At 45.3% G+C, this 22,442-nt stretch overlaps 1 protein-coding gene across 1 annotated transcript in view; it reads right to left on the bottom strand.

Annotated features, from left to right (window-relative positions):
• The window catches only part of LOC142795384 (lysosomal alpha-glucosidase-like), a 48,208-nt gene extending 27,647 nt beyond the window's left edge, over positions 1 to 20,561 (bottom strand). The window contains exons 1-11 of the mRNA XM_075886047.1: positions 20,439 to 20,561; positions 19,736 to 19,870; positions 18,942 to 18,970; positions 16,716 to 16,789; positions 10,008 to 10,318; positions 9,183 to 9,328; positions 8,010 to 8,175; positions 6,886 to 6,982; positions 3,867 to 4,105; positions 3,166 to 3,297; positions 2,962 to 3,072 (exon numbers count right to left, since the gene is read on the bottom strand). Coding sequence (XP_075742162.1) covers positions 2,962 to 3,072; positions 3,166 to 3,297; positions 3,867 to 4,105; positions 6,886 to 6,982; positions 8,010 to 8,175; positions 9,183 to 9,328; positions 10,008 to 10,318; positions 16,716 to 16,789; positions 18,942 to 18,970; positions 19,736 to 19,870; positions 20,439 to 20,561 — 1,563 coding nt within the window. The remainder of the gene's footprint in view (positions 1 to 2,961; positions 3,073 to 3,165; positions 3,298 to 3,866; positions 4,106 to 6,885; positions 6,983 to 8,009; positions 8,176 to 9,182; positions 9,329 to 10,007; positions 10,319 to 16,715; positions 16,790 to 18,941; positions 18,971 to 19,735; positions 19,871 to 20,438) is intronic.
• Between the last annotated feature and the right edge of the window lie 1,881 nt (positions 20,562 to 22,442).

Genomic DNA, 22,442 nt, shown 5'->3' with positions numbered 1-22,442 from the left:
TTTACGCTGCCTCCCTCCCTCTTCTCTAGGCATTTCTTCCAGTGGCGTTCGCAGTCCCATTACGCATGCACGTCTCCTCCCCCCTCTTTCCTTTCTTACGCGCCCCCTCTCTCACCACTCAACGCCAACACAGGCAGCGTCTGCTAGCGAGCTTTTTATTGAAAAAAAAATTGCCCGCAGCTTCCCTCGGGGGAACACTGAGGAGGATGCGGAGCATATAATTGGTTAACGGGGTGTTAAAGTGCGACTTACTTGGGTCGATGGCTAAATTGGTTACCGTGGTTGTGAAATGGGGTGTTAAATTGCGACTTACTTGGGTCGCTGGCTAAATTGGTTAACGTGGTTGTAGGAGGGGTGTTAAATGAGTGAACACGTACGACACGTATGCGAAAGGGCGGTGTTTATTTATTGCGACGAACTTTGAGCACGATGGCTTTTTGGTCGGTAAAGTGAAGAGTGAGTGGATCGGGTTGCAGCGGTCGTAGGTCGAAATTTGCAAAGACGTGGTCGATGCAGGTTCCGCGAATGGTGGTCGGCTGGTGGTGTTTGCAGTCGTCGTGCGTTGCGCGTTTCAGCGAGTGTCGCGACGCCATGTATTCGACTATCCAATCGTCCTTGATGACGTCGACGTTGAAGTCGCCAACTAGCATGAACGGTCGATGTTGCGGTTGTTGTTTTCTGTAATCTTGCACGGCCTCGTCGACGTACTTTTGTACGGCGGCACGAGAGAGGTTTGGCGTGAGGTACATCGTCATGACGTCGACGCCACAGACGGTAGTAACGCAGTGCTCGCCGTTGGCGCGTTGTTGAACGCCGGGCTGTAGTCGGAGGTCAATGAAGTAGTCGTCGTCGTTGTCGACGTCACGCTTGACGTAAATTCCCACACCGCCCGCAGGTCGTTGGAACCCGTGCGTGCGCGCGACCGAAGCGTATCCCGCAACGTCGACGTTATCGGCCTCTCGTCGCCGACGCTTGCACTCGGCTTCCCGTTTTCGAAAGTCCGGGTCCTCTTGTCGACGCTTACGTTTCAAAGCGGCCGAATCCGGTGCTGCTGCTCGATGCTGACGTCTCTCAGCGGCTTCACGTTCTCTAAGTTGAGCATCCTCCGCTCGACGCCGACGTTTACGTTCGGCGTCGCGAGCTCTTCTCCGCGCTGCCTTGTCTTCGAACGACGACTTGGTTGCGGTTCCGCCAACACTTTGGCCGGCGCTGGTCGAAGGGACGTCGATCATTGCGACTTCGGACGTCGACGCGCCGTACAAACCAACCGACGAGCGGCAACTGAGCGAGCGAGCACCGACCTTGAGTATATATACAGCGCGACGGCGCATGCACTGTCAGCTGTCGAATGTTCGAGAAGGGGGAGAAGCGCAACGGCGCATGCGCGCGCGTCAGCTGCCGATGTTCTCGAAGCGCGACGGCGCATGCGCGCGCGTCAGCTGCCGATGTTCTCGAAGCGTGACGGCGCATGCGCGCTACATTATACAGCTAGCGAATGTTCGTGAAGAGGAGAAGCGCACGCGGTGTGTAGAGGAGGAAGGGTGCACAGATGGTGGAGGAGTGAAGCGCGCGCGGTGTGTAGAGGAGGAAGGAATGCACAGATGGTGGAAGAAGGAGGAGGAAGCTTGCGGACGGGGCCGCACTACAAGCCTCGAGTATTAGATGCTCCGCATCTAAAAAAAAAAAAAAACCGACTGCTCACGCTGCACAATCGTTCACTAGCAACCTGGTATATACATGCACTGGATCTTGACCTGCAAGGTAGCACCATTGAGAGATTTCTCCTGTGCGTTCTTGAACAATGAAAATTCGCAGCATGCGCGTTAACTAAAAGTGGACTGTGGGTCTCTGTGTCCAATGGAAGTCTTATGTCTCTCATTGCCCATTAGCAGCGATTGGCATTTTCTAGCCGGAAACACCGGTCCATCACTGCGTGCATTGCGCCTCCACAAGTCTCTCTCCTGCACAACGCCGCGATTAGCGCCAGTGTAAGCATTAGCGCCCACTGCTTTGCATCTACACGTGGTTCCCTTTAGCGGGAGATGGTGTAAATAATTATTGTAGGGGCATTTATTCACGTAGCTCAGTGGTCTCAAACTCGGCCCGCAGACAAGAAATTTAATGCCACATGGACCGGGGCAGCGAACACTAAGGGCAGGGGGGCGCCATTGTGAATGAAAAAAGTGGGGTGTAGTACGGATGAGAAAAAGAAAATGACAAGAAAGGCTAATTGGGGCGTAGTACTGAACAGGGACTAGAAAAGAGAATGACAACATAGGTGCAGCTGCGCTTGTGTTGTAGGCCTTTTTTGTTCTCTGTTCTTTATAATGCGCCCAACGGTTTGCCTCCAGAATGAACCGTTACCAACTACCTCAAATGAATGTTTTGCTACAAGAGGAAAGGCGGGGGGTATCTGACGAAAGATGCAGAGATCACTTTAAACGAAATTGGCCGTCAAAGTATTTCAGCAACATATCTACACCAATCGTCAGAATGACCAAAATCTGGACGCCTATTCCGAAACATAGTTCTTGTTCCACTGCATGGGGAGCTTCACGAAAAAGGTTTAGCGCACCGAACAAGGCGTTATTAATCGCAGCAGACGAGAAAATAAAGCTACAGCAATCTTGCTGATTCCGTAAAGCTCTGTCACAAACTTTCTTCTCGTTTTTTTTTTGTGTTCCTTTTCTCTTTGTTAGTACTTATTCCTATATTTCTCCGTATTCTTTTTTTCATTTCTCGATTGCTTCCGATTTCAATTTCTCTACGTGGTTTCTGTTGTGGTGTTTACCTTGCCATAGTAACAGTTTCCGCAATTTATACGATCATCAAGACAGCCTGAGAACAAAAAAAGATGACCAGCATTAAAATTATCAAGGCATTCGAAGAACCTGAACGTGGCGCGTCCTGAATAAGCTCCAGCTGTCTATGCTTTTGCCTGCGTTACGTCAAACAACTTACCTTTCCAAAAACAATTCCTCCGGTGATATTTTTGACGAAAATATCCATGGAAACACCATCGTCGTACGGAGGGTAACTGCCGGGTGCTTCAGAACCGCTTACGGCTGGATCCTGCGGGTCGTGCGTACTACAGATCAGACAACATATCTCATTAAAAATATTTCTTTTTAAAAAAGTGTTCGTGGTGCTCTCAAGGCTACTTGCCACGATGACGACGTAGTGACGGCCAGAAGCGTGAAGCTCCCTGACGAATTCCGGAAGTCCTTCGAACCTGTCCTTGTCGTAGGTGAAGTCGTTATTGCTTTTCATGTAGTCAATGTCATTCCACTGGGTGTCCTTGATTTCGCGAAGAGAAAATATCATGCACGTTTGTTAGGCGATGATGTGTGTCCAGCCCTTTCCCACTAATATCTTTGTGTAGCTCTAAGCAACATCGTCATATTCAGACAGAGGCCTCTCCCAATTAATTCCAGTTTAGCGCATCCTGCGTGAACTGATTCGATGTTATTCCTAATTTCGTCACTCCATAAAACTCTCGGCCTTCCACGACTGCGTTTGCAGTTCTTCGGTGACGATTTCGTACCTCTTACTGTCCAGCGATTGTCTGTTCTTCGCATTACGTGACCAGCCCACGTACATTTCTTTCACTTGGTGTCAGCTAGGATATCTGCTACTCCTACGTGTGCTGTTGCGCATACTACCAATCTCTTAATGTTAGTTCTAACATTTTGCGTTCCATTGCGCCCAGCATGCTCCTCAGCTTTTGCTCTAGTTATTTTGTTATTCTCCATGCTTCCGCCCCATTTGTTGTAATTGGTTCTCAGTGGTGTATTATCTTGTTCTAATACTTGACAATTTCCCCCAATGGGCGTAATGTACTTCCTCTCGACAGTGTGAGTAAATACCAGTGGAACTCCGGCCTTGATGTTCATCTCCATTATGTACCGAGTCCGGTTGAGCGTCTTGTAGCCGAAGCGGCACAGGTGAAAGCCCAGTCCCCAGTAGGGAGGCATGGCGGGCATGCCCACGACGTGCTGCATCTGGCTCACGACGTTGGCCGCCGTTGGACCAGCGAACACGAAGAAGTCCAAAACGCCGCCCAGTGCGCGAAACGTCACTGCGGGAGTGGGCTGCAGCACAGTCTCTGAGGGAGACATAATCAACGTAAATCACATTTCCAATACGTCACAGCTATGGCAGTGAAAGCCATACAAAAGCGAGTGAAAACCTGACTGTGCCTTTATGGTCTTAATTTTCTTTCTGCCTTAAAGAAATACAGTGACAGGGGAGCTGCGGAAAAGGCTGCCATATAAAGCTTGACCGAGCACAGCCCCCTTGTACGATTCGACACTGACTGCCAGTTCAAAGCAAAGCCGACACACTAACACGACTTCATGTAAAAGAGAGAAAAAAGCGGAAAAGCATTATAGTAAAGCAGACATGAAAATCGGCAAAGCGCACGTTATCTACATTTTGTACACACAGCACAAATTGCTTTATCAAAATAATAATCATAGCATATTTTTAAAACGATGATCAATCAAATAAGTAGAGCGTTGACTTGTAATCATTTGATGATAAGTAAAACTGAGTGAGCGCATTGTTACATCATCAAAGCTAACAATTGAGTGTTAATTAGGAAATGCAAATTTTCAAATGTAAATTAGGGAACGTTGCACGTTGATACGCAGTGCATGGTATGAGGACCACACCAAGTAGGTATCGCTTTCAAGTAATCTCAGATGAACTCAGGCGAACGCCTTGAATTTTTTTCCTATTCACAGACTACTAATAAGTTTATAAATCATATTACTAATCAATATGTGCTGAGTTTTTTTTAGCCAGAAAGTGTTTTATGCCGGGGTCCACCAAGACTTCAATGATGTATTTCCGTCCCGGAAATGACGTCGAAAAAATACGCATCATCAGAAGACAAAGAAAAAAAAGTTCCGCGACTACACATGCTGGGCACGCTACCCACTGCGCCACGGTCACATTTGTGTGTGTGCGTGTGTGTGTGCGCGTGCGTGTGTGTGTGTGTGTGTGCGTGTGCGTGCGTATGTGTGTGTGTGTGTGTGCGCGTGCGTGTGTGTGTGCGTGTGCGTGCGTATGTGTGTGTGTGTGTGTGTGTGTGTGCGTGTGTGTGTGCGTGCGTGTGCGTGTGCGTGCGTGTGTGTGCGTGTGTGTGTGTGTGTGTGTGTGTGTGCGCGCGCGTGTGTGTGTGCGTGTGCGTGTGCGTGCGTGTGTGTGTGTGTGCGTGTGTGTACGTGCGTGTGTGTGTGTGTGTGCGCATGTGTGTGTGTGTGCGTGCGTGTGTGTGTGTATGTGTGTGTGTGCGTGCGTGTGTGTGTGTGTGTGTGTGTGCGTGCGTGTGTGTGTGTGCGTGTGCGTGTGCGTGCGTGTGTGTGCGTGTGCGTGTGCGTGTGCGTGTGTGTGTGTGTGTGTGTTTGGGATGTTAAACCCCCACCTATCAATCAATCGATCAACATTATTTTGACTTTTTTGTCTAGGGTCACTATAAAACGTATATTTTTAAGCGTCCAATGTGTACGTGCCGCAGTCACGTACAGTTTGTACGCTTAAAAAATATGCTTTTTGTATCTACCATTCAATCTCACGGCATTCTTGGTGAAGTGCAGTAATGCATCATGACCGTGGAATCCACGGCTACTTCCTTCAACGCGTCGTTTCTGAGCGTCCGTCTCATTCTGCATGTTTATCTGGACCTTTTTCATGGAGGGAAGGATCTCCTCTTTTCTGGGCTGTTGCACGAGAGCAGGAAAGACAATGTCACAGCCTTGGCAGTGCATTCCTTGAGGAGTCACGCGCGCTAGCAACAGCCCAGAGAGAACTATGGCGACACCCAGAACACCGCGAGTGAAAAGGGCTATTAGGAGAAGCGAAATTTTGTCCACGCCTTAACACACGTCCAGGTGGCAACCTTACCCCGAGCGTCGCCACGATTCATAGCATCCATCCATACTAAAAATAGCTGTGCTATAGCTGTGCGACGCCCGCCGGCTTTGCCTGGTTTATTTTAGCGTTCTCCACTTGCGTTTGCCCCGCGAATAATTGGGGTCATCCAAAAAGTATACGATGCACGTTGCGTTTCCCTCTGGTCGGGCAGTGGCGTTCAATACTCCAGCATGCCAGAAGTAGGCAACCTTAGCCAAAGTTCGACGTACGATCAATCAGGATCTATAGTTGTCACATCGCTTTCTGTGGTTCCACTCTCACCGTGAACAGCCACAAGCATATCTGACAACAAGGGTTTGTTTGATCATTGGTGATGGACGTTAGTGGTCGGGACGGAGATGTGTGACCAGGCGTCAACGTGGATGCATCCAAGTTAAGCGGTGGTATTGCTGTCCAACACCAATAAACATTGCGCAAGCTCTCTCATATCTATGAACAGAAAACATCATTTATCAATGTACAGAAAATATTAAACTACTTTTGTAAGGAGATGTTTTACTTTCGTGTTTTACCGACTCCTGTGACGCAGAGATCAACCATGTTTTTTTTCTTCAAAATTGTAGGCGTCTGTACGTTAATACTCATTAGCAGTGACCCACAAGTGCCTGAACGATTAACCAATGTAGTACTGTGGATTTTAGACTAAAGTGCGTGTGTGTTAAGTATTTCATTGCGTCCGTACGCAGACGATGCGTTTTAATTTGACAGTTATAGCAGTTTCATTTTTCTAATGATACTTCTAACAGTTAGAAAAGGTAAGCTGTTCTTGAGGTCACTGAATAACGCGGAAAAGGAGTAATTAAAAATTGGTTGGTGGTAATTGCTCAAGCATCAGATATTCGTTCCTAGGTGAGTCCATACTGAGTCTTTATGTAAAGATAACATTGTCTTTATATGGGCCTTCGGCAGTGACAATTACTGTACAGGAAGGACAGGCTGAAAACTCACCCAGGGCATTGCTGTTGTGCAAAAACACACCGTATCCCTTGCGGTCGTTGTCGACTCCAAGCAAGAAAGGGTGCGTCCCGTAGAGGTTCTGACCACGCTAGAACGTACAAAAAGTATTAATGTGCGTTACAATCATCAACAGCACATAATATTTTGTCTTCACATGCTCACACTTACTGGGGTTCGTTTAGTGAACATCATATTATAGTGAACATCATGAAACGGGGGGAGGGGTGCAAACATGGACACAGGAGGGGAGAACGAGACAACTGAAACACTGAACCCTGTTGCCGAGCTATATTTGCAGCAAAGCTAGAGATGTTCCGGGGTCTAATGGGACCCCTAATTAACCTTAATTGCATGGTAAGTATAGTCTTTTTTTGCTTAACACTGCCAACAATTCATTACTACGTGCACACCAAATGATTATTTCCTAAGTTCACTTACAGCGAACCTTCTGACCGTTTTATCTGTTTTAAGGTTGTAAGTGGGCTATTTAATCAGGTTTGAATTAACTGTGCAAGGGGCTAACTAAGCTATGTTTGAGCGGAATTTATTCCTCATCAATCTGTCTATCGTATACAACTGTTAACTAGAACTGTTTCTAACTTTTTTTTAAGGTTCATTTCACCCCACTTTTCATTTCAGGGCTTTCTTATATAGGATACCATCACCCCGAAAAAGGTATGGCAATGACTAAGGAAAAGGTCGCATAACTTTACGTTGCTAGCTGCAAGCGCCGGGAAACTCGTAGTGAAAATTATGTTAATACAAGCATATATGTAGTTCTATCTTAACTTCATCAGTAAGTACCCTTGCTGAGCCTTTTCTGGATGCTATTACGCAGCAAAATGACAAAGGGCACATCTGCGCATGCTCAATGCATCAAATAACGCTATGCGAGATAAAAGACCGCAATTAATTGAGTGAAGCAAATCGCTCCGTGTTTCTTCTCCCAAGTTTATGGGTCCATGCACTTGCCTGTTGGCTATGCTATAGAAACTAACGCGCCGATAATTATTGCGTCATCAGCAAGATGCAAATCCTCGCTACTATTTCACGAACGTCGCGTAGGGAGTTTCTGCCTGGCTCTCATAAAGAGTGCGGCTCGTGTGAATGCATACCACAGGAGGTCTGTCCCGATTAAAGAAGAAATGGCTGGTCCAGTTGACACTTCGGCGCAGCGTGGTCCACTGTTCTCCCAGGCCGTAGACATAGTCCGATGGCAGAAGTGTGGAAAGCTGAAGAAACTGGTCGGTGAACACAAGGCGTGACAGATTTGTGTGGAAACTGGGAAAGGTGGAGGAAAGGGGTCTTAAATTAGTGTATGGCCCAGTATATGCCCGGTACACACACACACGCTAGTTAACAAAAATGCTTTGAAGCAACATTTTTATGAAGTGTATGGGTTCTTTCTGATGTTTCTTCTCTCGGCAGTTATCATTCATTGGCTTTCACTACGCGCTAAGAAACGACTAATAGCCAAATCTGGTAAAATGATCAAACATCTGTCAGGCCAAAAAAGCGACAAATTTAGTAAGTATGCTGACATATATCTTTGGATTCATAAGCATAATGCTAACTTCCTTTTTTGTGTTTTCGTACCTCCACTGAAACTTTCGTAACGGTTTTTCGAACGTATAGTTCTCGCTAAACTGCGCAGCGCGTCCAATGAATCTGATCTAATCTAAATATAAGGTTCTCTTTCTCAATACCATGGCTGAGCTCAACAATTTCGGTACTGGGAACAACCTATATGCCATGCTCACCATTCATGCTCATGTTTGTTCCTTATTTAAACAAACACAAAAATTGACCACTGGATGTGTCGATGGCGTCAGCGCGAGCAATGCTGCATATAATCAATGGTGTGACGTCAACATGACGTCACAAATCTCATTTTGTGACGTCATCGTGACTTCACATTATGACGTGATCACGTAGCATCGTCTCTTGCTGGCCGATCATGGAGGCAATGCAAAACCACCTTAGACGCAGCAATCTTCCGCATTGGGGACGACATCTTCTGTGAAGAAGATCGCTTTCGCCTCGGTGTCCTCTTAGCCGAATGCATAAGTGATTACTTTTCTCTGCATTTGTTTCGTTATTGTTGTTGTATAGCCATTTCTGGGTGCTTTTTCAATACGGAACTGAATTTTGTTTACTGTCAAGTGAACCAGCCTGTGTTCTGCCATGTGCCCGCCTGTCGCCATGTATTTCTTCATCACAAGGTTGTTGAATAAACCACCTTTGTTTTGAACACTTCTGCGTCACAGTAAAAGCACGACCAAACTTACATAATCGTTGATTGACGATCGACACGGTAGACGCTCAGTTGACCGTCCTTCGAGATGCTCACGTTGTATAGTCGGCTGCCTCTGTGTGTACGCGTGGAAATTTTTGGCACAGGAGGTGTGAAGCGCGTCTGAGTGGCATCTGTGATCTAGAAAAAAATCACGTTGCAATGTTAAACTAGCCTCCTTTTTCGATGGTTAGTTGGAAGGAAAATCCAGAGAACCTATCTGCGCTTTATCCGTCCTAAACGAGTGTGTACCACGGAAACTAGCCAAACCCCACTGCTCGCTACAGGTTCTCTAATTGTATTAAACGGATAAATAATCATTTATTTGTTAGTGAAAATTCGTAGAAAAAGAAATAAACTTGTAAGTAAATGAATAAATGCAATGAATAAATACGTGTGCTACATAGCTTCACTTGTAATACAGCGGATGAAGAAGAATTTTCGAGCAGAGCTGTTATGGTCAAGGTTTGCCGTGCGTCGTGCATAGTTAATTATAATTATCATGAAACGTGTTGCACTCAATTATTTCGTAATTATGCTGTACATATCGTTACCAAGAGAAGCGTGTGCGCACTGTTGATACGGTTCTTTCTTTTTGTTTTTTTCCCTTGAACTTAATTTGAAAATTTCGAGATTCCTATTCGCACATGTGTTTGTCTATGATGATGAATACTTCGCACAATATGCTTATAGAAATCTAAATTCTGCTGAACCAGAAATTTTTCCCCGTCTTCGAAATACTTATTAGGTTCACCATGTAAAACTTCCACAATGAAACCCAGTTGTGAATTTATTATAAGCGTGTCTGAAATGAGCTCACCGTGATCCTCGCTGTGTCGTTCCCGTAGAAGACAATGCTCACTGCTACAGACTGCACATCCTTGTCGATGCCCGATGGAATTTTCCTGTGGAGCTTCGCGGAGATGTGATCGGGAAAATAATCCAAGTCATCGAGCACGTATCCTTGATAATCGGCAGGATAGTAGCAGAATGGAATGTTTGGTCCCGAAGCGTCACCCAGTGAGCCCCAGCAGCAACCTCTTGCCTCGCACCCCTGCTGCGTTGAGCCGGGCTCCGGATAGCAGTCGAAACGGTCTGCTACGCTGGCCAGATCACATTTTCTGTCGTAGCCTAGTGGGAGTACAACAGTAACTTAGCCCATCTCGTTCAGCTAGCAATTGAAGGCTCCACGACATCAAGTATCATATCGTCATCTCTGCAAGATGATAAAATTCCAGCGCATTTTGTCCAGCACTTGCTTTATAATTCAATATTTTTGTAAACATGCAATGTGAAGTCGGGCAACACTGGTGCACTCGCGGGCCGTGACGCAACAAGCTGCTTGCTTTGCGAGCGTCTGAATTCTGGCGAACTATTTTAGGGCCGAAGCTCTTCTTAGTCTAACCTTGTCCTGCGTCAGGCGTAACCAGCACCGTCTCCCGAACAGTTTAATAAACGGTGCTGTCTCATAACCATTTCTACTCTGATTTCCTAGATGGCGATAGTTCAATAAAAGCGCGTAAAATAGGATGGATGGACGCACGGACGGACGGATGCAAGCATAGATGGAAGCGCTGACGGAAGCATGGACGGATGCTCGGAGGGATGCATGGATGGAAGCACGGACAAAGGCACGGAGGGACGGAAGCATGGACGCATACGCGGAGGGACGCATAAATAGACGGACGGCAGAACGCACGGCTGGGTGGATGGACGCTTCACACCACTCATTGTCATTCACTCCGTGCATATGCTGTGAATTCTTTGTTTCTGCTCAGCTACGCGTGTAATATATAGGGCTATTTAGGCTTTCGTCAGCTTGGCATAGAAGTTTAGTTATTTACAGCAGTTAAATCTTTGGTTGAAGACCACGGCTCCGCTTTATCTGCTCTGTAGACAGGGATATTTTTGGCGGGGTGTTTATGTGTAGAACGGCGTACCTTGGCAGCTGCTGGTTGGTGTGGAGGCTCGTAAATGCTTTAGTGTCTCCCGAAACAATTTATACGGGAAAATTTACGGTGGTGTCAAAACCCTCTCAAATCCCGCTTAGTTACGGCCCTGCAGCACATGACGTCACAAAGTGGTGGTCACTGGGGTAGGCCGGGTTCATAGCCAGCAGTTTTTAGGGAACATTTAGCACATAAATGTAATTTTAGAGCTTGTTTTTCACTCATGTAGAGGTACGATAGACTGCCTACAACCATTTCTCGATGAAAACCATATTGTTGAGCATCTGTGACATGGCCATTTTAATGTATGGCCTACGCTTTTAAGGTGTTTTCAGCTTTATCACAATTAAACAATAAAGACTGTTGAAATTATATTGGACTTCTAGATTGCACTTCCAGAGTTGTGTATATTAACTTCAATAGAAAGATCCATAGCAAAGCACCCGTCTTCGAATTTCGCAAGAGAAAGAATACGACATCATAACCGTGATATTACGCATGACACCACATTTCTTTCTAGTTAGTTCATTTTACATATTATTTATTATCTTTGGTCCGAGCTTTTTTTTTACTTTTAAGCAAGAAAGACATCTTTCTCTCTAAGCAATGCATAATTGGTTACAGTATTCACCAACAACATTTTGCGGAAGTGTTACAAAAATATTAAGCTACGTCACGCTTCTTTCGTCCTTGAATTTGATTCTGAAGTAACACAATGAAGTCAACGGCAAAATGGTATAAAATGTACATGAGTAAAAAATAAATCAAAATCTGCTAACCTAGTTACTTATTAGCATGTACGCTTGTCTGATGGTAATATCTGATGTAAGATATTGCTGCTGGTTTTACATAAGTATAGCCTTACTGTTTCAGGCACCTTTCAACTCCGCCTTGTAAGCTGTAGAAATCCTAGTCTAATGTGGAAAAAACGATGTGCCTCATTTCATTTCTATCTGAGGAGTGATCCGGATAGAGACTGCATTTTCATATCGGAGGAATGATCTCGATATAGACTGCATATTCAAAAAAAGTACACTTGACAGATACACGTTGTAGTCGCGTATTTATACGCAGTATTTTTTTTCTCCGCTTTTCTCCGCCACGAACAAAAAGGTTGCATTTGTGTTTTCTTTGTGTAAAATACACTTATGAAGTCACAAGAGTCATCTGACTTGGTCTCCACAGCAAAAATAATCGGTAGGATAGCGTAGCAATCGAGCTTATAGCTTAGTTGTAGTATGGTTTCAAGAATATGTTTTTCATGGTTATGGCTTCAGGATTTTATTTATAGAATCAGAAACATAAGTTTGCTTTTATTAAATTTTGAAGGAAGGAGAGCATGGAGGAGAGATTTCTTATGGCGTATTCGTTTGGGAGTTTACGAGCGCTCTGGAGCGTCCTGAAAAGTGGCCGCGGGTTCGACTGGCAGTATTCGAGCTGTCAGACCACTTTTGGTTGGTTATCATGGCTCGCTCCCAACCACCCTGACTCTGAAATGAGAGCGTGGTGCAATCTGGCTGAAATTAAGGCTCACGTGACACAGTGAGTTAGTGAGTGAGTGAGTGAGTGAGTGAGTGAGTGAGTGAGCGAGCGAGTGAGCATTTATTAAGTCTGGCAAAACGTGACTAAACGCGCACCTGCAGCTAATCCACGACGGGACCACCAGGTCAAGCCTGCCGGCTCGATCATGGGCAAGCTGGACTTCCAGGATTTGGTCTTCAATGATGGGCCTTTGCAGGACCGTGTTCCACCATTTCTTGCTCAACGTCGCGCCCAGCGACTCGCACTCCCAGAACAAGTGAGGCAAAGTAGCAAGATCGCCACAGGCCGCGCAAGAACTATTCGTGTAAATTTCCCGATGAATTTTATTAGGGAACACAGGATTTGGGTAGGGATTGGTTTGCAGCAGTGATAGCCTTGCGTTGCCGGCAGGTGACAGCGGGAGTGCGCATTTCGGAAGGAGACCTCGCCGGGCGTGTGTTGTAAGTGGCGTTTTTGATCGTGTGTGTGGTGAGTTCACATCTGCGTAAACTCATCGCATATAAGTGCGTCGTGTCAAAAAGGAGGCGGAGTCAATGCTGTTGTTACAGGAGCTTTCAGACGAATGCCTTGAAGCTGGCAGCTCGAACGAGGACGATCACCAGATTTATTACCAGGCTGCAGCTGCTGCATTTTCTATGAAGGCGAAAATGCTGTAGGCCCGTGTGCCCAGATTCGGGTGCACGTTAAAGAATCCCTGGTGGTCGAAGTTTCTGGAGCCCTCCACTGCGGCGTCTTTCATAATCATAGGGTGGTTTTGGGTAAATAAACTCTGCATATCAATTATCAGGTTTATGAGCTGAGGTCACAAGGCTGTCACCGTGTTACAACATGTCAAGTGTCAATTCCAGGCGGCGCGCACACAAAGGCTCCCTAGCTTCTACGATGTCGCCACTGCATTCGCTGGGTACGCTGTCCACGCTGCCTCCCATGCTCTGATTGCGAGCTGCCTTAGTGGCATCTGATGACTCCGAGCTGGAGGACCGGAGTGGCCAACTGAACACACTATTAAAACGCTGTGTTGTTCTGCTGATTCCGAGTCATGTTCAGGTTACAGTCAAATTTCCGTTAAAGTGCCAGGAAAGCGTTACTCGATCAACAGTAATGCTTTAGATACGGGACACTGACACAAAAATTTTTTGTTATCATTTTCGCATCAAGGTATAAGCAACGCCTACGACAGCTGCAGAAAATGTACTGGTAAGCACGTGTGAAATTCGAAAAAAATTATAACATGTTTTTAAAAGCTAGTTTCAGTTCCTACTGTATACTCTGACGGCACGAGGCGGTGTGAGTGCCTGTCGCATGCCGACGCGAGCAACCGTGACGTTTCCACGGTTGCTACGCTGTGTGGCTTCACTGGTGACGTGCTAGCGGCCATCTTGAATGATTTGGTAATGCGCACGCGAACATCCTTCAAGTTTTGCTTCCTAACGTCATCACAACAAGCTGGGCTGCTGCATAAAGTCACAAAACATTGACGGCTTAGCCATACGTCACGGTGGTCTCGATGCCATAGGTGCGTCGTGCACATATTGAGTCTAGCATAATTATTTTTGAAAAATTACGGCAGTTTCACACTAGAGGTGCCAAGAGGGAAAGAAGCTGGTTGGTTGGTTGTTCCTTAGAGTTCTAGCGCAACGCCACAAAACTGACCTTATTTCAGATGGATGGATGCCAAACTTCATTGCAAGTCCCTAGTTGCACGACTCAACGCGAAGCGCTACGCTACCGTCGGTGTCCGTAACGACTATCGCGTGAAATAAGTAAAAAAAAACTAACTAGAAAGCCCCAAGGGGATTCGAATTCGGGTCCGCTGTGCGCCAGCCCAGAGAGCCCCACCCGCCGAAACCAAACTGCAAACTGGTCTTAGGCAGGCTTGATGTAGGGAAACGAATCACGATAATATGAGTAATAAAGCGTTTTCGTGTTCGACTGATAACCCGAAGGTCGTGGGATTGAATCCCGACTGCGGCGGCTGCATTTTCGATGGAGGCGAAAACGTTCGAGATCCGTGTACTTAGATTCAGGTGCAAGTTTAAGAACCCTAGGTGGTGTAAATTTCCGGAGCCCTCCACTACGGCGTCTCTCATTGTGGTATCGTGGTTTAGGGACGCTAAGCCCCAGATATCATTAAAAATTGAAGGACCCTTAAGCTTCGCCTTTAAGAGTTGAACGCAATAGTGAAATCCGGCCCCTAGTGCACCCTTCAAACGATAAGTGCATACTTATTATTATGTTTTGTTACGCACGCACTCAATATGTTACATACGCACGCACTCACACAAACACACACACAGTAGATTGGACCAGTGCGTGCTATTATCGAAAAATTGGCCCGTTTTCGTCGTGACACCTGTCGAACAAAATGCGTTGAAGGGGCCCTGAAACACTTTTTCAAGTAACCATGGAATGAATTCACTAGAAGAGCTTATTTCCGCACGAGTTCAATGCCACAAAAAAATTTAAGAATCCGTCCAGCGCGAGTGGAGTTACAAAGGTTTGTCGCATGCAGCAATAGCATTATCTCTTCCCTCATCCCGACAAAAACGCTGGAAGCTAAGCAGGGAGGGGTGGCAGGGCAAAGAAACTACCACGCCTCGTGTCCTTGAGCACTTTTTTTTCTTCGAACGCGCGGCTTTCTCAGTGTGATCGCGCGCGCACGCGTGGACAAGTGGCGGCCTCCCACGGCTATCTTGGTAACTTGATTTTTCAGTCACAAACTCACAGACGCACAGACCATTTCTCGCTCACAACCAACGGGGCCTACGCCGGCAGCGGGTTTTCTGTGACATGAGCTCTCTAACACTATTACGTTAGTATTTAGACGAATAACCAGGCGTCACACAATATGAATTCATTGATGAGTAGTTCTTCAAATGCCCCAACCCATTACCTTCAGGCATAATTCTTCATCGTCGTCAGCCACATCATCAAACAATTGTGCGAAATTTAGGTGTACAGCAAGCCACGCTTCTTCAAATAATGACAAAGGATGGCATAGTGAATGCCTCCCTGCTACGCAAAAATTATGATAATTTATGGTATAATGGGTACCCAGCAAGTGTGCTTGTAGCAGTTACCCAAAGAATGTTTAATGAAAAAAAAAAAGGCTCTGAAAGGCCGCTGTTCCAGTTTTCGCTGAGGCTGTGCTGCGCGTTCCGCGCCGGACTGGTGTTTTTTTTTTTTTTTCCTTCTGCTGCCGAGTATAAGTGATCATTATCAAGGCACTCCAAGCACGAAAAAAAGACTTATTGGCTTGAGCGCACACTCAACATGCTACGCCAAGCGACGAAGACAGCGTGGCCTCTTAACGTGTTCCGTACTCAATATCAGCGTTTACCGAGTTTAAGACTTGCTGAGAGTTTGTCGCTTACAGGAGATTTATTTCGGGCAACGAACTCAGCTTCGAAAATTCGTGCCAGTTATGTTTGAACGTCGTGCGCTGGCGCTATGATTTAAATGGACACTAAGAAGAAACAACAAATCAGTTTAGGTTAATGAAGTGTTCTTTGATAAATGTAATGTCGTCAAGTTCACTATCAAATTCTTAGTCATAGAGGAGAAAATCAAGAGCAAAATCCCATTTTTAAATTTCACGCCGTAATTTCTACTCGTGACGTCACAAATTTCAAAACGTGTTTGTTGTATTTTGGTAACATTGGGTGAACGAAATTTGTAAAACTTGCAGATTATCAGTATTGATCGCTCAGAGATCAATCTATTTAATTTTTACCGATTAGGAGATACCTAGGCGCTAGTATAGATGTCATGAAAATTTTTGATGTCACGCCATGGCGCGGGAATGTACAGGTGGCTTCACTACCTACATCTGCTTTTTTGCGCTTTTTCACGCTTGAGAAACGCCTTTTCGCCGCAAGATCACTGATTTTGGAATATCGAAAGAGTAATTTGCCAATAATGTTTTTTTTTACTGAGCGTCCTTAAAGGTAACCCAGTATGCTCACGGCTGGCAGACACTGTACGAGATCAATATCGATGCGATCCAAAACGCTAAGTCTTCGCGTAAATTAGCTTACCGTCGAATTGTTCCGGCTGGCTGAAGTTACCAAGTGCATTCCATGAAAAATGTTGGGCCTGGGAGCACGCAACGCTGTGGGTGACAAAAAAGGAAAACATATGAATTGAATAGACACATCATCATTCGTTGGGGCTTCAATTTGTTTGTATTGTAATGATTGTGACAAAAAGACAACGCGCGCACACTGGGCTTGTTTGCTTGCTAGCTTGTTCCTATATGCCTTGGCTCATACCGTCTACCGGGGATTAATAATTAAACCGGTGGTCATTGTAATGAAAATAAAGAAATTTCAAATTTTGATGAAGGAACAATAATTATTCAGTTATTTAGGGAATTTAAAAGTGGACAGTTATAAGATGACCTACGAATAAAGTAAGTAAATAACTAATATTTGAAATGAATAAATGAATGTAAATACAAAGAACTAGAATTTCATTACTTAAAAAAGAAAATTTCACAAGCAAACCTTCTTGTGTCTCTGCGAAATTCACAAACTGCTATGCAGACGCTCGTGTAGCTGTGGCTCAGAGAAGCCCCAAGGGAAAGAATATTTCCAGAATAAGAAGAAGAAGAACATAAACTTTATTTGTCGAATCCAGACGATTCGAGTCCGGCGTTTTTTAGTGGGCCTGGGCACCCACCGCGGATGTGGTTCCGAGACCTTGTCTCGAAGCGGCTTCCTCGGCACGCTGGACGGCCCAGAGTTGTGCTGTCAGGTTCGAGCTGAGCAGTGCGGCCTTCCAACGCGAGCGGAGGCTGGCGGTGGAAGAGTGAGATGAATAGGCACTGTTCGAATTGTTTATTAGGCCCTGACACTCCCACAGCATGTGACTAAGGGTGCCAACCTCGCCACATGACGTGCATCTGTTTGTAGTGTATATGTCTGGATACATGGCGTGCATGAGTTTCTGTATGAATCTGTTTGTAATTGTCTGAAGTGTACCGCTTGCGTTCTGTTCATCATTTCGTGAGGAGATGGGTATATGCGTCTTTGTAACTGGTAATGTGTGGTGATGTCGTGAAACCTGGTCATACGATCCTCCCATGCCCAGATGTTTGCAGTTCCCCGCGGGGGCTCGTCGTCCTCCGGCGATGCTCGGTGAGTGAGGCCTCGAGCAACGCGGTGAGCCGCTTCGTTGGGGGTGCTCAGTCCGGTATGTGCCGGGATCCATAACAGGTGCCTTCGGTTATCGAAGTCGACCTCTCCTGGATGTATGGGATGTCGTTGGAGTATGTGAAACGCCTCTTGCGAGATGCGTCCGTTGGCAAAATTGCGAATTGCTGTTTGCGAATCACTAATCACGTACGTGGCATTGGTCTGTGTGAGGGCCAGTGCTATAGCCGCTTCCTCTGCCACTTCAGCGTGTGCCGTGTTCACAGTGAGGCTCGTGATGTACTTGCCATGATAGCTACCACCACAAAACTTTTTTTTCTGTTGGTGTAACGCGCTGCATCAGTGAAAACCACTAAGTTTTTTATTCTAATTTTGCCGCTATATTTCTTTTATTCTCTTCTTTTTCTTGTTTGTATGACAAATAGGCATTGATTTGGTACAGTGCATTCGCCCGACACCAGCCTTTAAAAGTCCCCGTGCGCGCTTCCTTGCCGGCTTGAGTTTTTCGACAAGTTGACATATGAAAGAATGTGCTTGCCTCGATGCTCATCAGCCCACTTCTCGCGGTTCTGGCATTGGCGGATGAATCAGAACGAACGCAATTAACAACTTGCAGTGCAAGATAATGACGTGAAGGAATGCAAGTCACGAGAATAGGAAGTAAAACGATAAAGTCAGTAAAAAATATTCAACAAAAGGGTGGTGGCTAAAATTAAAAAAAAGAATGCTGTCATGAGAGCACAGAACGCTGGCTCTTTCTCTTTTTGATGAAGCTAGCCTATATTTCAGTGCTTTATCATCTTATCGAATTCACGGAAGGGACTTGTAATGTTCCTGCCACAGCCTCAAACAGCGTCTTGACAAGAACAGGATGTCCACGTACAGATTATTTTCCTAAAATTTTCACAGCATCGCAATGTCTTGTTTGCATACACCCCTCAATGGAACACTGCTAGTATTTTTTTTTAGATTCAGTATGCATTCGCAGCACCTTGTTTCTCCCAGAGTGGCTCATAAATAACGATAACGCACACAGTGCCTCTAACAGCCGCCACTCCGCTTCAGTTCCTATATTTTCAAAGCACGAGCCGGCAGTGATACATTACATACTGTGCTGTCAATCCCTCAATTGAGCAGAGCTGGATGGTGCAAAAAGAAGTGCGAAATAAACACGTAACTTATGTAGTTAACGTCTTCTTTTATCTCTGAGCTGATACTTGCACAGACATGAGACTAGGAAAACGCTATTCTGTCCGCCATGTAAAAGGCCTCGTCAGCGTTAACTGTACGAGCATGTACATCTGTCAAGAAGGCTGCAAGTTCGTAAGCGCTACCTGCAACCCTTGTTGGGTAGCGGCAGCGTTTTCTTATTGACGGCGTACTATAGATGTCATAAATACACAACCTACAGTAAAAAATAGTTAACTCTAAAGAGTGAACAGGCCTATGCTCTTGCTAGAAAGATACTGTGATGTTCTCAGACAATGGCATTCTCTCCTTTCTTTGAAATTCCTAACTCTCGCTCGTTGTTGCACTACCAGTGGAATCAAATGACCTTTCTGATGATATCATGTAATAAAGACATAAGCGTGATATTAGTTCAGGCAATCTGTAGCGTCATGACGACGTCATTTGCGACATCGTCTTGTCAGATGACCTTGCTGACGACATGCATCGTACAGCATTTTGCCCAGGTCTCGCGATGTATCGCCAAGTCTCTCGAAGTCTCACAATCTCCTGGCTTGTGAGGCATATGAAGCTTTCGCCGCAATGATGTCTAGCTATCCGTTGTTATACATGACACGGCTCTAGAGTAGGGCCTTCTACAGCCCATCCAAGCCACGATGAACAGCACAGTCACGTATATAGGAAATAGTTACACTGCGTCAGTGCAGGTGCCTCACCTCTTGAAGCATGACGGCCTTTCGCGCGAGAACGTCACGGAAGTTCTTGTCCGTGTATATCTCGGACGGGTGGAGCTCGCCGCCGGTGCGCCGCACTTGTTCATACACGGCCGAGTACGACTCCTCACCTGTGTACTTCGTCCGGGTGTCGGCGCGAGAAAAGAAAGAAGAAAAATGTAGCAACGGCTCGATCAAAGGCCGTCGTTGTACGCCTTTAATTGTTAATTAATTATCTCTAAATGTTTATTAAAATAATATTTATAGCTTACATATTATTTATTCAATTAGTAATTTTATACTATGGACTCAAGGTTCAAGAAGGGTGGTCAATACACATGAAAAGAAAACAGAAAACAAAGAAAAAAGTAATGTAGCTTGCTTTGGAGGCCCAATGATACGAAGCTGACGGGAATCCATGCAGTCCTGGCTGTCTGGACACCTATACAGAGCCAGGGCTGGGTACCTAGACATTTCTAACGTTTGACAGAACACGCTAAACAAAAACACCCCATGTATTTTTCTCCACTTGACACAAATAGACAACGCACCATGTAGAAATTGACGCGGTTTGATAGATATCTGCTTATGCTTGACAAAACCATCCGGTGATGCCTTCCAACAGGAGGGATGTGCTGTATGGAACGCATACCTCAGGGCTCTTACTTCATATATTCGCGATGTTTGTGGCGTGAGTTGTACTCACCAAGAATAGCTCGGTGAAGCCAGCCGTACCGAACAATAGGATACGGGTGTTGGGGTTTCGTAGAACGTCGGCAGTCGTGCGTACTCGAGGTGCCTCGACCTTGACGAGAAGATCGGCTCGCATGCTGGCCGTAAAGAAGTTCATGGCAAAGAAGCTAGCCACCAGCCAAAGGCAGTGCAGTCCACGGAACACTGCACCACCTCCCACGTGCTCCGTTGGTGAGTCTGCGCGAAGATCGCCAGTGGACAACGGCTCAGTCGTAAATTCAAGGCCTCTCCATAACGTGGAAAACTCACTTTGAATGTGATGCTTGCTTGAAAAAGTGTTTACTTGCTCGTACCCCTGAATTACACGCGTTCCTGTGGTTTTGTTTATTTTTGCGCAAATGTGCAGAAAATATAAACAGAGCACAAGAAAAAGAAAAGCAACTTTAACCCGAGCAAAGCTGACGGCTATTCGGCTTGATGCTGCCTCAGCATGAGGTAAAATAAAATTTATAGTGCCTTAAATGACTAACAGGATTACATAACCCAAAGTCCACTTACATGTACCAAAGTATAAAGGCAAGGAGGACTAAACAGTAGATGAACATCGGCGCGAAAAATGTTTCGTCGGTATCCATATTTTTCTCAACGAAACATTTTTTTCAACATTTTCCCCGACATATACATATAAATAGGAAGATTTAAACAGAACAGACTAATCAGAAATGGAAAGCCAATATTACGATTAAAAATTTTTTAGAGTTTGCTTATATTGTATGCATATTTGCGCAAATGATAGCAGCCACATCTATGAAATAGACGTGGATGTCAGCTCATATAAGTTTATATATGTGTTTAATTTTAAAAATTTTAAGCAAGGTGAACAGCTGTGTAGGTTCGCGTTTTGCCCTGTGGACGCGTAGTGGGCCGTTAGCTCATTCGCAAAAGGGACAATTGTGGCGTAGTGAGCACTCAACAATTTTGCTTGAAATAAGCATTAAATGATGCTTTGAAACCGCCAAGGTTGCGCGCACAGTCGTTCGTTTTCTTACCACATGATTGAGGCGTACACCCAGAACCGAAACAGGCTGGCGATTCAGAAGGCGCCGCTATCGCAATCTACTCTTGAAGGCGAAGGTCAAGGGTCCTCCAATGTTGTTTCTTAGAAGCACAACCCAACAAAACTTTGGATTTTAAGCCACTACAGCTCTTCGTAGCGTGGCTGCTTTTGGCTAGCATTAGGATTTGCTCCTAATCTTCTCTTTATATTGTGCATTTGCTGTCTTTTGATTTTTTCAATTTTGTTCTATAGTGTTTTGTAACATTGATCATCATCAGGGCTTGTATGAACATTTTCATGTCACGCATCATTAGTGTGTACCCAAGGTAACTATTCTACCTATTGTGTTTTGATCGCCTGTGTGCCTGTTCTTTTTTGTTTTGTGTTTTTACCTTTTCTTGTTACCTGTATTTGTGCATGTACCGCAGCTTTCCACCCCTGAGCAATGTGTGGGTAGGGGGGCCTTTGTCAGGCAGTTGCATCTGCCTTTAGCCCCTTCATCCCAGACCATGACTGTCTGAATAAACTTAAAAAAAAATAAGCATCTCGCTGCAGACATTACTCCTGTTTTTGTAGGTTGTTATCTATCGAAACTTCAAAATGCCCAAATAGTTAGTTTTTTAAATACATTATGATTTGTGTAAATGATTAACGTACGAGAACTGGTAATGTTACACAGATCATTATCATGAATTACAAAAATAAGTTGCTCTAGAATTGAGTCTCGATATCAGCCATCTTTGAGATTCACAGATCGGGAAACCACATTACAATCTTTAACATGTTGCTTTCTATTTATTAGTAAGGTAGCTTTTTATTATTTCTCATGCCTCTTTTCTTCTACTGCCACACTGAAGTTCAGGAACTAAAATGTTATGTTCAGCTTCATCGATATGTTTTTTGCAAGTCACTGAAGTACCTGTAGTTTAAAATCTGCATTTATTGCAAGAAATGGGCGGC

This window comes from Rhipicephalus microplus, chromosome 2 (genome assembly GCF_043290135.1).
Source record: "Rhipicephalus microplus isolate Deutch F79 chromosome 2, USDA_Rmic, whole genome shotgun sequence".
NCBI lineage: Eukaryota > Metazoa > Arthropoda > Arachnida > Ixodida > Ixodidae > Rhipicephalus > Rhipicephalus microplus.
Note: the sequence above shows the minus strand (reverse complement) of the source record. Positions and strands in the feature narration are given on the sequence as shown.